At 45.4% G+C, this 22,710-nt stretch overlaps 2 protein-coding genes across 3 annotated transcripts; both read left to right on the top strand.

The window, feature by feature from the left end:
• Positions 1-4,385: 4,385 nt before the first annotated feature.
• LOC136503043 (uncharacterized) lies at positions 4,386-5,120 on the top strand. Its single transcript, XM_066498249.1, has one exon. The coding sequence runs from the start codon at positions 4,386-4,388 to the stop codon at positions 5,118-5,120; it is 735 nt and encodes a 244-aa protein (XP_066354346.1).
• Positions 5,121-16,470: 11,350 nt separating this feature from the next.
• LOC136505051 (protein SCARECROW-like) lies at positions 16,471-21,657 on the top strand. Of its 2 annotated transcripts, XR_010771072.1 has the most exons (3): positions 16,471-18,199; positions 19,010-19,852; positions 21,606-21,657. XR_010771072.1 is itself a non-coding variant. In XM_066500130.1 (2 exons), the coding sequence occupies exons 1-2, from the start codon at positions 16,608-16,610 to the stop codon at positions 19,455-19,457; spliced, it is 2,040 nt and encodes a 679-aa protein (XP_066356227.1). In that variant the 5' UTR covers positions 16,471-16,607; the 3' UTR covers positions 19,458-20,267. The 2 variants fall into 2 exon arrangements, 1 of the variants encoding a protein (XP_066356227.1); XM_066500130.1 differs by lacking the exon at positions 21,606-21,657 and having other exon boundaries at positions 19,010-20,267.
• The last annotated feature ends 1,053 nt before the right edge of the window (positions 21,658-22,710 follow it).

The raw sequence follows: 22,710 nt of genomic DNA, 5'->3' as shown, positions 1-22,710 counted from the left end.
AACGACGCGGTGGTCGGCGGCCACTGGTCCCGGCCGGCACCACGGCCACGGTCTAGCCGGAGTCTCCGCATTCTTCCCAAATCGTTTGAGGAGTACGTGAGCGTGCTGGCCTGCTGGGCGGAGACCTCCGGCTCGCGTCGTTCCATTGGATCCGCCCAGCCATGACGTCTACTTCCAGGAGGGCACAAACTCAATTACCAAAATACCCACTATAATATATTTCTCAATTAATTTTTAGAAAATAGAAAAAGATGAAAGTAGCTGGAGGTACCACGGTACTTTTCTGACCATCGTAAAATATCTCATTTCTGATATGTTGTGCGTGACCGGAACCGGGTGGTATATAAATAATGAAATGAAAGATACGCTATAGGCTTTGAAATGGCATTTTCAGATTACTCCACGCGACAAACACTTGGTTCTTGCAATGTCCCACAACAAAAGGCGACCAGAGCCCAGATGGAGGATATTCATTACCACCTTCAGCAGAACAAAACAGAACAGATATGATAGATAGACCTATCTCACATGCATGGCTCGTGTTAGGCGTTACATACCAACAATATATGAAAGATATTTTATCTATCACTGTTGTAGGTGAATCCTATATATGAGCGTGCATAGTAGTGAACTAGTGATATGGTATTGTCACCACCAGCATGCATATATAATGCTGCTATACATTTCACATACATTATATTATAGAAGCAATAATGTTAAAGAAATCAATGAATTTGATTTCCTATGATAATGTACGTAGGAAATAATGAAAACTGTACCTGTACCTGTACCTGTACCTGTGGGAAACCTCTGTTGGCTAGCCAACAATACAGAAAAGCTGGTCAGAAGGTATATTTAAGACTGTCCAATCTAAAGCAGGGCATGGCATGCATATCAGCATATATATGGCTCTAAACAAGAGCCATATACAGGTAGCTAGGGAATAGTTGATCCCAAGTTGTAATAAAGCTAGGTTTGAAGTGGCGCGGGTTACATCCAGTCACCCAGACACCGGAGTGGAAGGCTGATATGCATGGTTGTACGTGTTGTGTGTATATGTCACGGCTTGCACAGCAGCACACAGCAAAGCAAAGCAAGAGGAGAGGACTGCTGATCGAGTGCTGATGCAGTGCAAGCACGCTAGCTAGCGCCTGATTGGGTAGCATGCGCGAGGCTGAGCTAGGCTCCCAAGATGCGGTATCTTTACGCTTTTATGTGTTTGGTTGTTCAGCCTTGCTGGCTCGCGTAGTACAAGCTAGCTACGCCTTGGTTAGTTGGATGGCTGCATCTTTGCTCAACATGTCATGTTTCAGATACCGATTCCAGCAGCGTTTCTGTAGAGCCTGGCTCGGGCGAGGCTGCTCTATCTCAGCCAGGGCGAGATACGAGCCATGCATCGTCTGGGGAAGCAATCAGGATTCTGGTCAGCTTTTACTGCTTGTCTCGCCGGAATAAACGGCATTCTGTCCGAGATCAGATCAGATCGGATGAGATGAGGCCATGAGGGTAATCGATCGAGAATGACATTTGTGTCACGTTCTTCTCATCCCCTTCTATTCTATTCGATAGTATATAGATGTAGATCTCTTCATCGGCTAGTATATGGAGAGCAGAATGTGAAGGCGAATGCACGGGCCCTCCAAAACACTCGGCAAACGACACCCGGCAAACGATTTAACGGTAAATGCTGTTTTGCCGAGTGTTTCTTTATCGGGCACTTAACAAAGACTTTACCGAGCGCCCCAAAAACACTTGGCAAACATTTAAAAAAAATAAAAAAAAAGCACCAGACACCGGCCCGCCACCACCACCTCCTCCTCCGCCGCCACCACCACCACCAAGGCCACCTCCTACTCCGCCACCACCACCGCCGCCACCACCAAGCCCGCCTCTTTTGCCTGCTCCGCCACCACCACCAAGGCCACCTCCTGCTCCTCCTCCATCCATGCCACCACCTCCACCACCACCCATGCCCGCCTCCCCGCAGCCGCGTCGTCCTCCCCGCGACGCCCGATGCAGCCGCGCCACCTCCCCATGGTCCCGTTGGCCTCCCTGCGCCGTCCTCCCTGCGCTAGATCGGAGTTGGGAGAGAGGAGAAAAGCTCACCGGAACCCTAGATCCAGGAGGAGGAGGGCCTACCTCGTCGGGGTCACCGCGCTGCCGCCACGCCGAGGTTGCCGCACCAGGGCCCGTCTGTGCCAGTGCTGCCGCGCCTGGGGTCGCTGTGCTGGGACACCGCACCGAGGGCCTCCCGCCGCCGTCCACGGCGCGGTGGGCGCGGTGGGGCGCGGGGAGGAGCACGGTGGGGCGCGGGGAGGAGCGTGGTGGGGCGTCGTGGGGGTGGGCGTGGTGGGAGGCGGCGGGGCTGGATCCGGAGGGGAGGGGAGGGGAGGGGCGGCGCGGCGGCCGGATCTAGGGAAATCCGAGAGGGAGGAGGGGGCCGGGAGCGGAGGGGAGGGCGGTGGCCGGATCCGGCGAGGGAGGGAGGGAGGAGGGGGCCAGGAGCAAGGGAGGGCATTAATAGTTTTTAAAATATATCAAAGTTCCTAATGCAAAATGTTTAGAACCAAGTGGGCCTCTCCTGGTGGGCTTCTTTTTCGACATGGGCTAAATCCTTCAAGTTGGGCCGGCTTCGTTGTGGATTGGACCAAGCGCATGCATGCCTTTTTCATTTTCTTTCGTTTTTCTCTTTTTTTATAAAACAGAGATCTTGCAAAATTCACAAAAAATCATAGAAAAATCAGAAAAATGCCAAACCAGTTTTGTTAGCTTCATAAAAATGTGATCTATCCATAGATGTTATAAATCTTATTAGGTTGTGCTTTTTTATTAATTCCCTAAAAAACCTTTTTTTATTAAAATATGGATTAGTTAATGGTACAACTAATTATTTCATCAACTTGAATCTTGGGCAGATTATTGTCTAATGAAATCTAAACAAATGCATTTATATAATTCCTGACAAGGGCTGCCATGTGAAAAATCAAGAGAGGTCTCCCGTCATAATCATTGGTGGACAGACCAATCCTTGGCACATCGACAAAAAAGTTACGAAGGTTGATATGATGCTTAAAAAAACAAATGTCGATATTGAGTCAGAGAAACACATGGGTAGTATGAAAAATAAGATTTATGATATATTTATATCTAAATAATTATGCACTTTGCAACGGAAGAAAAAAATATGCCAAGGTGTATATTAATTCGATACAGGTTTAATAGGACATTGTTATTTATTGCCAGCATTAACTTTATATTATGGATGTGACGGTCATCATAAAATAAATTACAAAAGCATAAAACATAAGATATGTACCATTCACATTATCGTTTTGTCAAATGATGGAGCAGGAGTCAAAACGCATGGGAAATGATGGAGCACCGTGTCGTCGACCACCTCTCATGGGAAATGATGGAGCACGAGTCAAAACGCATGCTCACTCCCCATCACCAGAAAGGCTAGTAGAATCTTCACCAACAAAGCTCGATGCTGTGGTGCGTTGTAGTGTTTGACCCAAACGCTCGATTCTTTCTTTCCAGCTCACGCAGCATCATCGATCGAGTTGGTCAACACCGGCAATGGGACCCAGTTTGTTTGTTTTTTCGGGTAGGTTTTTTTAATTTTATTTAAACACCACTACCACTTCAACGGTTCAACACCGGTAGTAGTTCAGAGATGAGAATCTGAACACGTACTTCTCTCGATCTGGAGTGTACCGTACATCGATCAGGTCCACCACGCACCTGCATGATTGTTCGTGTCATCTGTACGTGATCTGTTCTATGGAAACTTTGTGCATCTGGAGTGATTGTGCATCTGGAGCTTAACTACTGCATCTATTAAAAATGTTATGATAAATATTATTAGATCAATTCTAGGAAGTGTGTACTTTTTTTAGTAATATTTAGGGTTCCAGATATTAATGATATTTTGTATAAAACTTAGTTAAACTTGGGAAGATTGACTTAATTCAAACACTTCTTAGGATGGAGGTAGTAGTAGATCCTTACAGAATCATAATAACCTCCAAAATAAAATCAAACTGAATAAAATAAAGAAAAGAGCGGCACTGCACAATACCTTCCGTCTCTATTTATCTGTCGTTCTAGGGTGAGACCCATGTCCCAGAATAAGTGTGGTCTAGACTACTCTATATGGGCCCAAGGCCTACCATCTAGCGTTGCAGCCTTATCCTGTCACGGTGTCGGCGCATCATGTATGAGAAAGGATGCCTTGCTTGCAAAGCATCATGATGTGTTGTTAGAAAAGTTGGAGAGTGGGGGAGATTATCATTGGAAAAGGTTTGAGCAAGGAATGTAGCCTAGCAAGGCTTGGAGATACTAGATGGGGTTCACATCTTAAAACTTTACTTCGTATTTTGGTGATGTGGAAAGCTGGCATAGACATTCTTGAGATAATAAAGAAAGACTCTGTTAAATCAGGAAATAATGGTGGAGCATTTGGTTTAATTGGTAAAATGGAGAGGTTTGATTTTGTGTTCATAATGCATTTAATGATAGAATTGTTGAGCATCACAGACAGTCTGTCACATGCTTTGCAAAGGAAGGATCAAGACATTGTTGAGGCAATGCAATTGATCATAGATATCAAAGAGCAGTTGCAGGATATGAGGGACAATGGATGGGATCCCTTATTCAAAAGAGTGAAAACATTCTGTGTTAAGAATGAGATTGAAGTGCCAGATATGGACAAGAAAATAAATGCTAGAGCGACATCTACACGTAGAAAGCAAAAGGTAACAAACATGCACTTCTACCATGTTGAGGTTTTCCTTGCTGCCATAGATGCCATTTTGTCTGAGATGAATCATCGATTTGGTGAAGTTAGTTCAGAATTATTAGTATGCATGGCTTGTCTTAACCCAAGGAACTCCTTCTCTAATTTTGATATGGATAAGCTTGTAAGATTTGCTGAAATTTATGCTGCGGATTTTGACGTCGGTGACCTTCTTCTTTTGCCTGGTCAACTACGAGGATTTGTCAGTCGTGCAAGAAGAACTCAAGACTTTCTTGGATGTACAGAGCTTGGAAAGGTTGCTGAAATTATGGTCAAGACTAAAATGAACGCATCTTTATGGATTGGTGTATCGGCTCATTGAATTAACATTAATTCTTTCGATGGCAACAGCTTCAGTTGAGAGGATATTTTCTGCTATGTCTATTGTAAAGACAGATTTGCGTAACAAAATGGGTGATGAATGGCTCAATGACTTAATGATATGTTACACTGAGAAGAAGACATTTAGAAGCATCAAGAATGACAAAATCATAAAACGATTTGAAGACATGAAAACCCAGCGTATGTTAGTGCCTCGGAACAATTTAGTGGTATGATATATGTTCTCTTCTACCTTCAAAACTTTGAAGTTAGATACTTGAAATTTGTGTCACTAATTTATTTTTTCTTGTATAGATTGCTTCTAATGATTCATGAAGAATACAACAACGTGAATGCGTCATCATCTATCGATCTTTTGTTGGTTAGTTCTAAAAATTGTATCTTTTCCTTCTTCTTATGCGTTTTATGATGCACTTTCGATTGTTTATCATAGTTATCATGTAAAAGGTTTAAAACTGCTATATCTTAGCTTTGTATGGAATATAATTGAGTGAAGTTGGTCTAGCTTTTTTGGCCTAGCCCCTCCTAAATATTTTTTCTAGAACCGCCACTGCCTGCATGGAACTGTCGAAGGAGGAGGAGATGGACGCCGGGCTTGCGCGGCCCCTCGCCGTCGTGTCGCGCGGGCCATAGCCGCCGGAGGGCACGCGGGCCACCGCCGCCAGGGCACGCGGCCACCAACCGCCGGAGAGCGCCACCACGAGAGAGGTGAGGTTGAGAGAGAGAGAGGAGCCACGAGAGAGAGAGATAGAGGCGAGTTTCCTGTGAGAGAGTGAGGTGTGTGGCGCCGTCGGGTGAGGGAGCTGAGAGAGAGTTCGGATGGGTGAAACACTAAGTGCGGTATATATACATGGAGCACAGTATGGAGCCGAGATGGTGGGCTATCTGGGCTCCGAGCTGAGCCATTATTTACCGTCCGCCACCGTAAATGGATTAACCGAGGCGTTTGAGTTACATTGTGTGCTGTAGTTAATCATTATTAACCGAGGCGGTTGTGTTACATTGCCCACCTCGATTGGTTGTTGGGCCGGCTTCCCTGAGTCGAATAACCGAGACGGGCAACCGGCCCAACCGTCTCGAGGGCAAGTTTTGGAAACGCCTCGGTTAACAATCTGTGTACCAGTGCCCCGGTGCGCCAGCTGCCTGTAGCTACTCCACGTCTCCACCTCTATAGTGAGCCGATCCTGCTGCCTGCTGGCTGCTGCGTGCTGCGGTGCTGCTTGTAGGGAAAGGAGACGAGAGCATGCATGCACGCCAGAGCAGAGCAGAGCCACGGATGATGGATCAATGTCTCCGTCTGCACCACAAATGCCACGAAGCGGACCAGTGGAGGGAAATTGCGGGCCTGTTAACTAGTCAACTTTAACACCAGAACATGCCCTGCGTCTCGATCTGCCCGCTGCGTGCGCGGCTGCTTGTCTCACTCGACCAGCTCGCGAGAGTCGTCTCTCACTCTCTCGTCGCAGAGCCTGCTGCGCGGCTGCATGCTGCGGGCGGCAGAGGCCAGGTCACACTGCCACAGGCAAGCACGCTGGCCAACGGCCGGCGCTAGGACCGGCGACGACTGGGCCTGGCTTCCCCACCCACAGCAGCACGCTGCCGCTGCCGCTGTCGCTGTGACTGTATGCGCCTGTGTGCATGCATGCAGGTGAGGGAAGACAGACACGTAGCAGAGGCGGCAAAGCCGGGGTCCAATCCACGATGCACCACGTCTCTAGCCTCTGTAGCCTGCTGCTTGCCTTCTCTTTTCACGAACCCCTTCCCTTTGCACACAGACACAGCACACTACGTGCTCACCTTGGCTCACTCCACGTCGTCCACTGCTAGTAAGAGTACTCCTACACAGTCTACGTACTCTGCCAAGGGATGTGGTCATTTCGAGCTTATTCGGCTGAGCAAGTTCAGCTGGGTTTTTTTTTCAGCAGTATTTTTCTCACAAAATTTCAGCAGCCGAACACTCAGTTCCATTTGCAAATTCTCTAGCAGTGCATGTGCATGTGGCCATGTGCAGAGATATTTCTAGGTTCGAATTGAATCAGGCTTCCTTAATGTTAATTAACTTTATACAAAAAAATATTGTTCAATGTTTGCCACTCCAAAATCTTATGATGCGGTTTCATAAGTGATATTACTTTTTGTACAGGTCTAGCCAAACTTAAAACTTGTTGACTCTTCTTCAAAGAAAAAAAAAATTGTCCCCCAAGAGTGAGAGGAGCTGAGTGTCAAAACTCAGAATCCGGTTACTCACGTAGAATGGAAAGTTTGCAAATTCGTAAAAGTTTGCACACACACGTGCTACATACAGACATCAGCAGTGCAATGCAATCGCTCGCATCGCAGCAGCAGGGTCCCAGGGTCCAGCAAACCACCACCCAGCATGCGGCCGACCGCGGAACAAACTGTAATAACCATCCACCAGCGTTCTTATACACACTGTAGTACGTGCTCAAGCCCCCACAGTCCCACACGCACACTCATCGCCATTGCATGGATCTTGTTTTTTTTAAGAAGGTGTGGTGTTTAAATCCAGGAAATCCAGGAGCTAAAGTTTAGGGGTGTCATATCGGATGTTATATAGGAGTGTCATATGTGAGTGTTCGGATAGTAATAATAAAATAAATTACACAAGTTCTCAGTAATCCGTGAGACGAATTTATTAAGCCTAATTGATCCGTTATTAACACGCGTGTTACTCACTAGTAAAAAAAGGGCTTCTATTCCCGGCTGCCAACCACCTTTACTCCTGGTTACGCAGCCGGAAATAGGAGTTCGGGAATAAAGGGTTAGTAGCCGGAAATAGAAGTGGACCTTTAGTCCCGGTTGGTGATACCAACCGGGACTAAAAAGGTAGCCACGCCAGCGCCTGGGCTGGCCCCTTTATTCCTGGTTGGTATTAGCAACTGGAACTAAAAGGTCTTTTTTTCCTGCTTATTTCAATTGATGATTCTTTTTTGTTTTAATTCGGTTTTCGAATACGCATTATTCGCTGCAAAGTAATATACGTATACGCGCGCGTACTGTAAAGTTTTCGCTCAATCAATGCACGCAAGCAACACAAGTAAAAGTAAACTAAAACATAATATTACATTTCATCGTCACATGTAATGTTTGCATTAATTGTACATTTTATCATCACATGTTCTTTGGATCAATATAAAATTTGGCTTTCATCATCACATATTTGGATCATAGTAAAACTCACCGCCGGGAGTTAAGACCTGATCATTCAGAAATCCACCTATTGTCTCTTGGATTGCTTTGAGATGGTGTGTGTCCAGGGTTTTTTCCTTCAACCAACGAGTCTTCAATTTGAGATATGAGATAAAGAAAAAGTATATTAGTGTATATATATATATATATGTATCAAGAATAATGATAAATAAATTGTATCTATCACGAATATATATATATAAATATATGTATGAAGAATATATATATATATATATACACTTACCCTTTTTTGCTCTAGACTAGTTCTTTTTTAGCACACTCTCATGAACTCGCAAACATAGTATCCACAGAGATTGGTCCTCTGGGGCTGCAGCAGAACCCACTTTACGAGAAAAAGATTCGTCATCATCCGAGCATAGGGAAATTGAACTAAGGTAGGTATATAGTACTTACTTTGTATAGCACTACTTTCAGTGGCACTTTGCGTTTCATATGGTGTTCCTGACAGACCTTTTTCCAACAACTACCAAATAACATAAAAAATATTTGGACCATTAATTTGCATGCAGAGAGACTGGAGTAGTTTTACTAGTGAGAAACTTTATATATGTACCACCTCTATTCCAAGAAATGATCTTTTAGATGATCCGCACCTGATCAATAAGTTAAAATATCCTTAAGTTTGACTAGATTGCTACAAAAATATCAACGCTCTACCTGAGTGACCATATGAGTGTATTATGAAAATATACTCAATTAAAAATCCACTCAAATATACTTATCTAGTATTATAAATATTTTAGCCAATTTTACATTGGTTTCACTTAAAACATAGAAAAACAGTTTTCTTTCGGATGGATGCAGTATATCATTTTTTTTTTTAAAAAGGAATGCATCGGCCTCCTATTCGAGACCGCTGCCTGCCTACTCTTTCTTGAAGCAGGTCACTTGAGGTCCAAACCTCCCTAACCAACATGTACTCATCATGTTTATTCAAATTGCACTGATCAGGTCGTGGATGTACGTGCTCAACCAGCTTGCATTTTACCTTTTTTTTTCCTTCAAAGCTAGAGCACAGGCAAAAAAACAAGAAAAAAAAGTGGGCAGCACAAAACAGGGGACGATATATAAGGAATAAGCGGTTTTTCATAGATGAGAGCTGGTAGAAAGGCGAGAGCAGGTGGAGATGAACGAGAATGACACACAAGGAAAAGAGGAGAGCCACGACGACGTTGGATGGATGTCAACGGGGTCGGAGGGAACCCCAAACAAGGTTTGTAACGTCACTCAAATATTGGTTTTAGGCTTTTATTATTCCCCATTTGTAACTTTTTTTTTTTGCTGAGGTTGAAATTTCTACGTTTTTGACTCTTCTCGAGAGAGCAAAGAAAGAAAGCACAGCACTTTTGATTTGTTTTTCCATTGAACATGAATAATCACACATGCGAAATTGCCTCACATAATAGCTGTAATTATTGTACAATGCTCATATGACGATGCTCGCTAGTCATAATAATTCAGTTATGTAGTTGTATGTATCTTTTAATGTACTGAGCTTGGATATTGGAAGTTGACATGAGTAATTTTGTCATGTAATGTTGTCTTACATAGTATAATTTTAGTATACTCTATAAATAATTTTATATAAAAGATAAAAGAAATACGGGCCAAAATTGCGTTTTGGTGAGCGTGGGTATCTAAAATGCCACATGTTTGTGACAGACTAAATGAGATTTTTTTTTGATTCTTTATACTCAGATTTTTTTCTCAAATTATTTGTCACTCGCACGTACCAAAGGATCACTTGACTCCCAATATTCATCAAGTAGTTGCAACACAAACACATCTCTCTGCCCAAATGCATCTGCCACTGTTGGCAATATCTGACCATGCCATGCTTTAGCCAAGCTGCAATACGTAAGATCATATTTGTAATTCATTCTCGCGAATGGTTGAGTCGGGCACGATTACAACAAGAATCGACCACATCGTGCAGCATTTGGTGGGATTCTCCGCTTCCCTCAACTGTCGCCACAAGCGGTCTAGATATTGGCCCCGTTCGCTTCACTGAAAAAACAAGCCGAAATACTGTTCCGACTAATTTGTTATGAGAGGAAAACACTGTTCCGACTGAAAAGTACGGATTATAAGACAAGCGAACATGGCTCCTTTTTTTCAAACAATTCAGCATACTTTATTAGGACACCTTCCCTCTTTTTTTTCCAAACAATTCGGCATACTTTATTCATTTTGGATAGTTACATCACTTGCTAGGCAATCTAGTATGAAGCTAGGGGCCTCATCATCCGAAGTATAATTTTGCTTACGCTTCATCGCTCTTCTTGCTAAATTATGCACCGCTTGAGAGATATACAAGTATAATTCGGCGTACTTTATTCATTCGGTATAGTTACAATTATGCGCCACAGAGCTATACTAGTACATATTCCCTCTGTAAAAAAAAGTTATTCTCGCTTCCAAAATGTTAATATTTTTTTAACTTTGACAAAATATATTTAATAAAATATTAATATTTATGGTGCATAATTAGCATTGTTAGGTAGATCGTTGAATATATTTTTATAATAAATTTATTTAAAAATATAAATACTGCACGTATTTTTTATAAACTAAGTTAAAATGGAGAAAGTTTGATCTGCACGATTCTCGTAGCAGACTCTTCTGGGACGGAGGGAGAAGTATTTTTCGTTTGTAAAGTGTGTGGCAGTAGAAAGGAGGCAGGTAAACACGGAGCCCAAGGGCAAGCAAAATCCTACTAATCCTAATCCTAACAACGGCGCGTGCGTAAACTTGGCCATCGGGCCGGCCCGGCTCGGCACGGCCCGGGCACGGGCCAGGCACGGTCCGGAGGATGTTGGGCCGGCACGGCACGCCGTGCCTCCCGTGTCGTGCCGCTGCGGGCCTCGTGTCTCGCCATCAGCCCAAGCATGGGCCTGTGGGCCTAAATCCGTGCCGTGCCGGCCTGCTAGGCATGGCCAAATCACCAGGCCGTGACAGCCCAAGGCCCCTAGGGTTTAAAACATATAAAAAATTCATCTCAACAAGAAATATTCAAATTTGAAGTATTTTTTTCCCAGAAGAGCTTCAAACCAAAACCAAAACCATACACACAAAGAACAAGAGGAAATTAAAAGGATAACTGAGCTGTGTGCAATGCTGCCTCATTAAAAACCTTTCTGGGTAAAACTCACCCTTGTGAGAAACCACAGAAAGGAAAAAAGAGTGCAGCACAGCTCTTATAAGTCTTAAACATGTTCAAAGGTTCACATGATACATCACAGATATAGATCATAATCAAGTCTCAGGCTCTCAGCTCATCTCTCAAGTCTCACACTCTCACTGTCTCAATCTCAACTCTCAACTCAAGAACCACCAGATGCAGAAAGCCACAGATGCAGATATGCTAGCAGAAGGAGCCCCAAAAGTAGATGCATCTTCATCAAGATAGAGATGCTCGAAGGAGTCTACAAATTCTTGGTTGTCAACATCATGATGTAGTCTTCTTTCACTCAGCTCCCAATCTTTTATGCAAGCAAGCATCTCCACATGTTCAGGCAATAGTCAACGGCACCGCTCCTTAAGTATTCTTCCTGTCAAGCTGAAACAAGATTCTGAAGACACTATTGAAACAGAAACTGACATAATGTCTCTAGCCATGATAGAAAGCACTGGATATGTTAGCTTATGGTCACGCCACCAGAGAAGTAGATCAAAGTCATCCTCATATGCAGTGACATTGTCACTGTCCAGATAAGCAGATAGCTCACAAGCAGCAGCAGAAGTAGATAAAGAAGGACTAGGAGCAGAGGCAGGGGAAGGTCCAACAACACCAGATGCTCCAGGGCCTCCAAAAATTCTTCCCTATGCCTGCTTCCTCTTACTTGTGATGTTTGTAGGATGTGCAGCCCTCTTTTGAGACCTAGCTGCACTAAACTTTTCTTCATACTTGTTAAACAACTTGAAATTTCAGTTTTCACAATACCATAATAAGAACTGTAGTCAAAACCAGTTTTTTGTTGCATTATGGTAAGAACATTAAATAAACCTCTCATTTTACCTCTAGGATCAAGAATGAATGCAAATGAATACAACAGAGGTATGTCCTTCCAATATTTTAGGTATTTAAGCTTTATAGGATAGACAATAGAAAACAGATTCTGATCCTTTGAACTTTCATGCAAATGAGTTATAATATCTAGCAGATGGTGCAGAATAAGTGGACTAGTTGGATAATAAACACCAGAAAGAGTGACTGTGGAGTCATAAAAAACTTCCAGAAATTCAAGTATTTTATCAGCAATATACCAGTGACTTACAGTTAACAACGTTGAGCCATAGTTGGAATTAATGTAGAGGGTGTTTGGTTCGCCGCCTTCACTTGCCACATCACAGCTATAGCGTTAGTTGTCACATAATTTGCTTGGTTGTCAAGTCAGATAAGGTAGGCACGAGAACAACTGAGCAAAGGATCCGTTCGTTTGAGCTTGTAAGGCATAATCAGTTCTACTTTTTCAGCTATGAAATAATATTTTTCTCTCACAATAAATCAGTCCTACAAATCAGTCACAGCAACCGAACAGAGCCAAAATCTTCCTTATTGTTTTCGTCGCAGCCGGTGGCGCGGCTCCGATTTTCTTTGCCACAGCCACAGGTGTGTCGGTGGCGCCGTCGTACCTTAGCTGTGGTGAGTGACGACTAGCATCCAAGCAGCGTCGTGTACTACTAGAATACAGATATACAATAGCTCTCTTGCCTATCTTCCTCACACCGACCTCACTCTCACAAGGTAGGTCAAGGTGATCGATCTGATGGTGGTGATGATAGATATGATTCTGTTGCTAAAAACTCAGGGCCTCTATAAAACACCAGAAATTCACAAGAATTGTATAAATACTTCACAGGAATCGGTTTATGTTTACAGAAAAAGCACAAAATATATAGAAAAATCTCACTTCCAAAGGGGACTCAAAAGCAAGCGAAATAGGAACAGGAACCGAAGAAGAACGCTAAAAGGATCCATATACCTGTCGCTCTACGTCAAACGTCTCAAGATTTGGCTATCACCATCTAAAAATCCCACTATAAACTGACGACGACGTAATGTTGATGCTGATAGATCCAGCATGAAACATGCTTTCATAATAATGAAATGATTAATTCCTTACCGCTTTCCTTTTGTCTTTATTTACTTCTCTTGGCGGTCGATGGGATTTACTGTATTAACCAACCAACTAGTAATTGGTTGCATATTGAACGTGCTAGATTTGACAAATGCATCATATATGTGCGATCTAAAACCCTCCATTCCAAAAGTAGAAGATATTTTGAATTTTCTATATACATGACTTTCACTATGCATATAGTTAGATATACATTACGTCTAAATATATAGTAAAAATAATATATCTTGAAAAATCAAAATGTCTTATAATTTGGTATAGAGAGAAACTTTATATATGTACCACCTCTATTCCAAGAAATGATCTTTTAGATGATCCGCACCTGATCAATATGTCAAAATATCCTAAGTTTGACTAGATTGCTACAAAAATATCAACGCTCTACCTGAGTGACCATATGAGTGTATTATGAAAATATACTCAATTAAAAATCCACTCAAATATACTTATCTAGTATTATAAATATTTTAGCCAATCTTACAATGGTTTCACTTAAAACATAGAAACACAGTTTCTTTCGGATGGATGCAGTATATCATTTTTTTAAAAAAAGGAATGCATCGGCCTCCTATTCGAGACCGCTACCCGCCTACTATTTATTGAAGCAGGTCACTTGAGGTCCAAACCTCCCTAACCAACATGTACTCATCATGTTTATTCAAATTACACTGATCAGGTCGTGGATGTACGTGCTCAACCAGCTTGCATTTTACCTTTTTTCATTCAAAGCTACAGCACAGGCAAAAAAAAAAAAAAAAAAAGAAAAAAAAGTGGACAGCACAAAACAGGGGACGATATATAAGGAATAAGCGTTTTTTCATAGATGAGAGCTGGTAGAAAGGCAAGAGCAGGTGGAGATGAACGAGAATGACACACAAGGAAAAGAGGAGAGCCACGACGACATTGGATGGATGTCATCGGGGGTCGGTGGGAAACCCAGACGAGCACCCTGTTCACTTTATCGTTTCAGCCATGTTTATCAGGCATGATATAGTGTTTTTCTCTCATAATAAAACAACATCAGCCAACTTATAAGCTACAGAAACGATCAAGCGAACAGGATGAAGGTTTGTAACGTCACTCAAATATTGGTTTTAGGCTTTTATTATTCCCCATTTGTAACATTTTCTTTTTGCTGAGGTTGAAATTTCTATGTTTTTGACTCTTCTCGAGAGAGCAAAGAAAGAAAGCACAGCACTTTTGATTTTGTTTTTCCATTGAACATGAATAATCACACATGCGAAATTGCCTCACATAATAGCTGTAATTATTGTACAATAATGCTGATATGACGATGCTCGCTAGTCATAATAATTCAGTTATGTAGCTGTATGTATCTTTTAATGTACTGAGCTTGGATATTGGAAGTTGACATGAGTAATTTTGTCATGTAATGTCTTACATAGTATAATTTTAGTATACTCTATAAATAATTTTATATAAAAGATAAAAGAAATACGAGCCAAAATTGCGTTTTGGTGAGCGTGGGTATCTAAAATGCCACATGTTTGTGACAGACTAAATGAGATTTTTTTTGGATTCTTTATATTCAGATTTTTTTTCTCAAATTATTTGTCACTCGCACGTACCAAAGGATCACTTGACTCCCAATATTCATCAAGTAGTTGCAACACAAACACATCTCTCTGGCCAAATGCACCTGCCACTGTTGACAAGCTATTAAGACCGTGTTTGGGACAGCAATATCTGACCATGCCATGCTTTAGCCAAGCTGCAATACGTAAGATCATATTTGTAATTCATTCTCGCGAATGGTTGAGTCGGGCACGATTACAACAAGAATCGACCACATCGTGCAGCATTTGGTGGGATTCTCCGCTTCCCTCAACTGTCGCCACAAGCGGTCTAGATATTGGCCCCGTTCGCTTCGCTAAAAAACAAGTCGAAACATTGTTCCGGCTGATTTGTTACGAGAGGAAAACACGATTCCGGTTGAAAAGTACGGATTATAAGATAAGCGAACATGGCTTTTTTTTTCAAACAATTCGGCATACTTTATTAGAACACCTTCCCTCTTTTTTTTTCAAACGATTCGGCATACTTTATTCATTTTGGATGGTTACATCACTTGCTAGGCAATCAAGTATGAAGCTAGGGGCTATCATCCCAAGTATAATTTTGCTTACACTTCATCGCTCTTCTTGCTAAATTATGCGCCGCTTGAGAGATATAGGTCTTGTTCGCTGGTCTGGTTCCAGCGAACCAGCCGACTGGTTCTCCTCTGGAGATTCAGCCAGTTTCAGCCGCTATAGTGTTTTTCTCTCACAACAAATCAGCCGGAACAGTATTTTTCAGCCAAGTTTCAGACCAGGGAACAGGGCCATACAAGTATAATTCGGCGTACTTTATTCATTCGTATAGTAACAATTATGCACCGCTTGCTGGCCACAGAGCTATACTAGTACATACTCCCTCTGTAAAAAAAAAGTCATTCTCCTTCCAAAATGTTAATAATTTTTAACTTTAACCAAATGTATTTAATAAAATATTAATATTTATGGTGCATAATTAGCATCGTTAGATAGATCGTTGAATATACTTTTATAATAAACTTATTTAGAGATATAAATGCTGCACGTTTTTTTTATAAAGGTAGTTAAAATGAAGAAAGTTTGATCCGCACGATTCTCGTAGCAGACTCTTCTGGGACGGAGGGAGAAGTATTTTTCGTTTGTAAAGTGTGTGGCAGTAGAAAGGAGGCAGGTAAACACGGAGCCCAAGGGCAAGCAAAATCCTACTAATCCTAATCCTAACTCCGGCGCGTGCGTAAATTAGCAGCAGCAGCATCCCCTGCAAACCCAAGCGTTTGTGCTGACGCGCTTGGTCCTCTCCCGCCGGCGTCTTCCTCTTTACTCCTCCTCCCGCATCCGCCGGCGTCCATCTACTCCTCTACTCATCCCGAGCCCGGACTTGCTCCGGACTGGTGGTGCTGTGCAGGTGCAGCCCGCGCGCTCGGCGCCAAGCCACATAAACAAAACCGCTGCTCATCCCCCCGCGCAGGCGCAGAGCTGGGCTGGGCTGCCCGACCCCGACCGATCGCCATGCGCGCGGCGGCTTCCTGTTGGCATTTCTAGATGGTCTCCTCCTCCCTCCTCTTCCCCTCGCCCTCCACCGCCGCCGCCGCACCCGCCTGTTTTACTGCCGCTACTCATGCCGCCGCCACCGCCCCCTCCCCCTCCTTATTGCCGCCGCTCCTCTCCCAAAAATCCCAACACCACTTCTTACAAGTCCTCCACCACCTAGGCCAGCAGCAAGAACCCTCGGCCGCCGCAGCCATGGTCCGCAAGCGCCCCGCGCCCGACGTCGACCTCCCGCCGCCGCGCCGCCACGTCATGGGCGACCTCTCTGACGTCACCGCCGGTGCCGCCGCCGCTGGTGCGCCGCTGCCGCCGTCCTCCGCCAGCGCGCAGCTGCCCGCGCTGCCCACCCAGCTCCTGCCGCCCGCGTTCCAGTTCCAGGCGCACGCGCACCACCAGGCCGCGGAGGTGGACGTCCCCGTGGCGCACCCGCACGCGCACGCACACACGCAGGCGGCCGACGTGGCGGCGGCGGCGCCGCCCTCCACGACGGCGTGGGTGGACAGCATCATCCGCGACATCATCGGGAGCAGCAGCGGGGCCGGGGTGGTGTCCGTGGCGCAGCTCATCCACAACGTCCGCGAGATCATCCACCCCTGCAACCCCGGCCTCGCCTCGCTCCTCGAGCTCCGCCTCCGCTCCCTCCTCGCCCCTGCCAATCCCGCGCCTTTGCATCCACCTCTCCTGCACGCCGCCCCGCACGTCGCCGCGCTCCCTCCCGCTCCGCCGCCGCCGCCGCTTCATTCCGCAGACAGGCAGTGTCCGCAGCCGGAGCAGGAGCCCAACAACCAGCCGGCGCCGTCGCAGTCGCCGAAGGCCCCGACAGCAGAGAAGAGCGCAGCGGCGGCCGCGGCCGCCGCCAAGGAGCGGAAGGAGGAGCAGCGGCGGAGGCAGCGCGACGAGGAAGGGCTCCACCTGCTCACCCTTCTGCTGCAGTGCGCGGAGGCCGTGAACGCGGACAACCTCGACGACGCGCACCGGTGGCTGCTGGAGATCGCGGAGCTGGCCACGCCGTTCGGCACCTCCACGCAGCGCGTGGCCGCCTACTTCGCGGAGGCCATGTCGGCGCGCCTCGTCAGCTCCTGCCTGGGCCTCTACGCGCCGCTGCCGCCGGGGAACCCCGCCGCGTCCGCTGCGCGCCTGCACGGCCGCGTCGCCGCGGCGTTCCAGGTGTTCAACGGCATCAGCCCCTTCGTCAAGTTCTCGCACTTCACCGCCAACCAGGCCATCCAGGAGGCGTTCGAGCCGGAGGACCGCGTGCACATCATCGACCTCGACATCATGCAGGGGCTCCAGTGGCCGGGACTCTTCCACATCCTCGCCTCCCGCCCCGGCGGCCCGCCCAGGGTCAGGCTCACCGGCCTCGGCGCGTCCATGGACGCGCTCCAGGCCACGGGGAAGCGTCTCTCCGACTTCGCCGACACGCTCGGCCTGCCCTTCGAGTTCTGCGCCGTCGCCGAGAAGGCCGGCAATGTTGACCCGGACAAGCTCGGCGTCACGCGCCGCGAGGCCGTCGCCGTCCACTGGCTGCACCACTCGCTCTACGACGTCACCGGCTCCGACTCCAACACGCTCCGGCTTATCCAAAGGTAGTAGTAGTACTCCAGCAGATGACTCCTCCATTTCCAAATTCCAATCCATCGTGCATTGTTTCTTGCTTGCTGCCATGTCAAATCTTGGTGCTTTCATCGTGGCTGCTTTTCAGCATAGTTAAATTAACCAATGTGGCATTGCGATATGCACGGCTGACATCAGTCGCCGTACATCGGGTACAAGCATGATCAGCCCGTTGGCTAACTAGTAAAAAAATTGCGTTTTTGGAGCTCAAAAAGCTCGTCATTATGACCAACTTTCTATGTAGGTTAAAAAGGTTGGATCTTGTATATACAAATGCTTCTGTGGTGATCCGAGAACCACAAAAGACCGACCGTGCATGCATTTGGTTAGTGGATCACTAGGAACGAGCTGAAAGTTCTTACCATCATGACCAACTTTCCAAGCCAAAAGGTCTCAACTTTCTAGTCCATAGTGCCAGAATCATGATTACTGAATAGAATACCTGTCATCTTCTCCTAGTACGTATACACTAATCATCGTCTCCTCATCACACTATAGATCAGATCAGGAAGCTAAGCTGCTAAACTCGAAAGCACATCAAATGCGTGTTATGCTTTCTCTAATCTCTCGCTAGTTTTGTTGATTGACTGCTAGTAGTACTCCATATCTGCCCAATGCGTTTTATAGAGGAGAGGGAACATGAGATAAACTGCAATTCATTGTTGATTTGATGCATCGTTAAAATGCTAACTGCTGCTTCAGCCATCTCGTCCTTCCGCTGCCAGCAGCATCGAAGTAATGGCTACTGAGTACTGACTGACTGACTGATTCGCATTCACCAGGCTGGCCCCGAAGGTGGTGACAATGGTGGAGCAGGACTTGAGCCAGTCGGGCTCCTTCCTGGCGCGGTTCGTGGAGGCCATCCACTACTACTCGGCTCTGTTCGACTCGCTGGACGCGAGCTACGGCGAGGACAGCCCCGAGCGGCACGTCGTGGAGCAGCAGCTGCTGTCGCGGGAGATCCGCAACGTGCTGGCCGTCGGCGGGCCCGCCCGCACGGGCGACGTCAAGTTCGTCGGCAGCTGGCGGGAGAAGCTGGTGCAGTCCGGGTTCCGCGCGGCCTCGCTCGCCGGCGGCGCCGCCGCGCAGGCGTCGCTGCTGCTGAGCATGTTCCCCTCCGACGGCTACACGCTGGTGGAGGAGAACGGCGCGCTCAAGCTCGGGTGGAAGGATCTCTGCCTGCTCACCGCCTCCGCCTGGCGCCCGATTCATCAGGCCCCGTGCCGTTAAAAGCTGAGATTACTAGCCTTATTGTTACAGAGCTAAATGCATTTTATTTTACTGCTACTAGAGCTTACTTCTAGAGGTTCTTCTTCGTCCTAATTGTTCTTTTGCATCTTTCTTAGCTAGCTAGCAGCTCATCAATGCAAATTGGGTCAGTTCTCAATTCTGAGAAAAGGAAATGAAAACATGCACTCTGATCACTAATTACTAATTGTTAGATGCCTGATCTCTATCACAGTGACAGTTACTGATGTGAGCTTATTAATTAGTTTCTTGGTAGGTTCTGCTTAGAAGTCCTGGACATGTTGACCAGAGGAGGCATTGGCATGATGATGAGTTCACATTGCATCTTTCTTAGCTAGCTAGCAGCTCATCAATTCAAATTGGGTCAATTCTCAATGGTGAGAAAACGAAATGGAAACATGCATTCTGATCACTAATTGCTAGTTGATCCCTGATCTCCTTCACAGTGACAGTTGTTGATGTAAGGTTAATTAGTTTCTTGATAGATTCTGCTTAGATTTCGGTCATGCATCTTCATCAACCTGTCAAACTAGTCCTATTTCTCCATCATCATTACATAGAGGAGCTCTTAACAATACAGTACAATAAGTGGTGCTCTTTATGCAAGTTAGTGTAAAGTCTTGCTGAGAAAGTACAAGCACTGTTAGGAGATTGTTACTGTTTTCTTTCTCCAGAAGAAAATATGGCAAGTTAGGCAGTTACAGACCAAGGCTATTTTTCTTTGGGAGGCAAATAAAGTAACCACTGCAGATGTAGTCCATTTTTAATACTAGTTCTGGATGATCTACTCATGTACTATTAGAAGTTGAGCCCTTTTGTTGTGTGGATATATATGCATTTGCCTACTTTTAACATCCTTTTCACCTTTGCCTCCATGAGGTCATCTGCTTGTCAATTCTTTGCTCCCTGGACATGTTGACCAAATGAGGCATTGGCATGATGATGAGGTCGCATCCATCCAAAATTCGTACGAGAGGGTGTTTTTTTTAGACCTGTTTGTTTTCTACATGAGCTCATAAAATTCCTGTTATATCGAAAGTTTGGACACATACATGGAGTATTAAATATAGATAAGTTACGAAACTAATTGTATAACTTGTAACTAATTTGCGAGACGAATCTTTTAAGCCTAATTAGTTCATGATTTGACAACGTAGTGCTACAGTAAACATATGCTAATAACGGATTAATTAAGCTTAAAAAATTCGTCTTGCAAATTAGCCTCCATCTATGTAATTGGTTTTGTAATTAATCTATATTTAATGCTACTTATTAGTATCTAAACATTCGATGTGACATGAATTTTAGAAGAGACTAAAGAACCAAACACCCCTTAGTTCACCGTCCCCATCATCTTTCATTCATGCGATAATCTCACTTCACTAGTCTGCCGGCTGTGTGTCTTGTTTAATAATAAATAAAGTTTACTGATATGAGCCGTCCTGTTCGCTTGAACTTATCAGCTAGAATATACAGTATTTTTCTCTCACAATAAATCAGCCAAGATCGGCTTATCAGCCGGCTTTAATACCAGCCGAACAGGCCCTTAGGACAAGGACAAGCTATTAGGAGTAAGAGGGAATTGTTGTTGGTCACATTTCCTTACTCACATCAGTAGTACCTGGGCACCTGCCTTGTTAGCTAGCTTATTAATTAGCTTGCTTCCTAAGTTCCTAGTGACATTTCCAAAGTGAGTTATGAGCCAATTAATCTTTGTTGGCAAACATCATCACATTGAATTGAAGGTTTCATCATCAAAGCCCATCTATGCCCCCACGACAGGCACAGGCAGGCCGTTTGCAGGACTGTCCTCAGATAACACATGCATGGTAGTATGGTCATGGAGTTGGAGTGGATTGGAGAGTTGCTGAGGGAGGCAAAGCAATCAGTCCTACTACAACTAGAGAGAAGGGGCAAGTAGGACAAGGACATGAGCTTGCTTTGCCTGCCTCTAGCTCTTGCATGCCATTGGAAGTTTGGCATTGCCAATTGCCAATTGCCATGATGGGGGCCGGGCTGGGGCATGCATGCATGGGTCTCGTCTCTCTCTCCTCAAACAAAAGGCTCTTCGTCCAAACCTTTTTTTTGTGGTCTGCCCGGAAATCATCTCGCTATCTTTTCTTGTCCCAGGGCCCAGCGATGGCGATGAGCGGTCCTTTTACTCACAGCACAAGCCGTGCCCTGCTGTCTCTTGTTCTCTACTGCCAGGGCAAGGTTGGAAAGACGACACTACCCTGTGGGCCTTGCTGCTCAGCTGAGCCCAACCATGCAAACAGAAAAAAGGCTGTGAACGAGGCATTTTGGGGAGTGATGCTGATAGTCGGGCGTGGTTGTTGGACGTGCAAAAGTCTCAAGTCCCCAATTTGATTTCCCTTGCTCGGAGTCATTCAGTGGTGTGGCTCGGTTTCATCCTCATCCGAATATATCTGACGGTGACAGGGATGGTTCATGTTGCATTGCATTGCATCCTCTTCCTCTACCATAATGCATAACTGGTGGTGAACATGTGATCGATCCGATTTTCTCGGCTGTTGTCTGTCAGCAGTAGGCAAGGAATAGAAGCAATTTGGGAAGAGGTTCACACTAACAGCACAGCAATCAGGCAGGAAGGATAGGCAGGAAGGATGAGTGCTTGAGAGTTTAGAGTCTGATTACAAAATTCCTGATGTCCTCCCCTTCTCTCCGGTAGCATATATTTTTACATGGCTTTTCGCCCGCAGGTGCTCACAGGCACACTCACATCCACTCAGCGCCAGCTAGACGAACGTTGGGCCGGCGAGTGCGTGATCCAACCCGAGGTACTTAGGCCGCTTCTTCTGATGTAGATGCAGTAGATGGGCCGTTAACACCCCCGGTCCTTTGGAACCTGCTTGTCCCCAAGCAGGAGCTCTTGGGAAGGCTTGACGCAGCTAAAGCAAATTCTCCCAGGTTGCCATGTCAGACGGCCAGCCAGACCATAGGATCAAGCCTTGCTCCACCGAGCCATTAGTAGTAGGAATGACACGATGCTGCAACACTTCCATAGGAACCCGAGGCAACTCAATGTCAGCTGGTAAGGATGGAGATACCTGGACATGAGGAAGAACCACAGCTTTCAATTGCGAAACATGAAACACCGGGTGGATAGCAGCTGAACTTGGCAACAGCAACTTATATGCCACAGAACCAATGCGCTCCATTATCTGGAATGGTCCATAGAATTTGAAGGACAACTTCTTGTTAGAGCGAGGGGCTA

The sequence above is a fragment of the Miscanthus floridulus genome, chromosome 14 (assembly GCF_019320115.1).
Source record: "Miscanthus floridulus cultivar M001 chromosome 14, ASM1932011v1, whole genome shotgun sequence".
Lineage (NCBI taxonomy): Eukaryota > Viridiplantae > Streptophyta > Magnoliopsida > Poales > Poaceae > Miscanthus > Miscanthus floridulus.
The sequence above is the reverse complement of the archived record's forward strand: the minus strand, read 5'-3'. Positions and strand labels throughout refer to the sequence as shown.

Coding starts and splice junctions, on each gene's coding strand:
- LOC136503043 (XM_066498249.1), top strand. CDS start 4,386: ATGTGGAAAGCTGGCATAGACATTCTTGAGATAATAAAGAAAGACTCT.
- LOC136505051 (XM_066500130.1), top strand. CDS start 16,608: ATGGTCTCCTCCTCCCTCCTCTTCCCCTCGCCCTCCACCGCCGCCGCC. Junction 18,200..19,009: donor ACGCTCCGGCTTATCCAAAG/GTAGTAGTAGTA, acceptor CGCATTCACCAG/GCTGGCCCCGAAGGTGGTGA.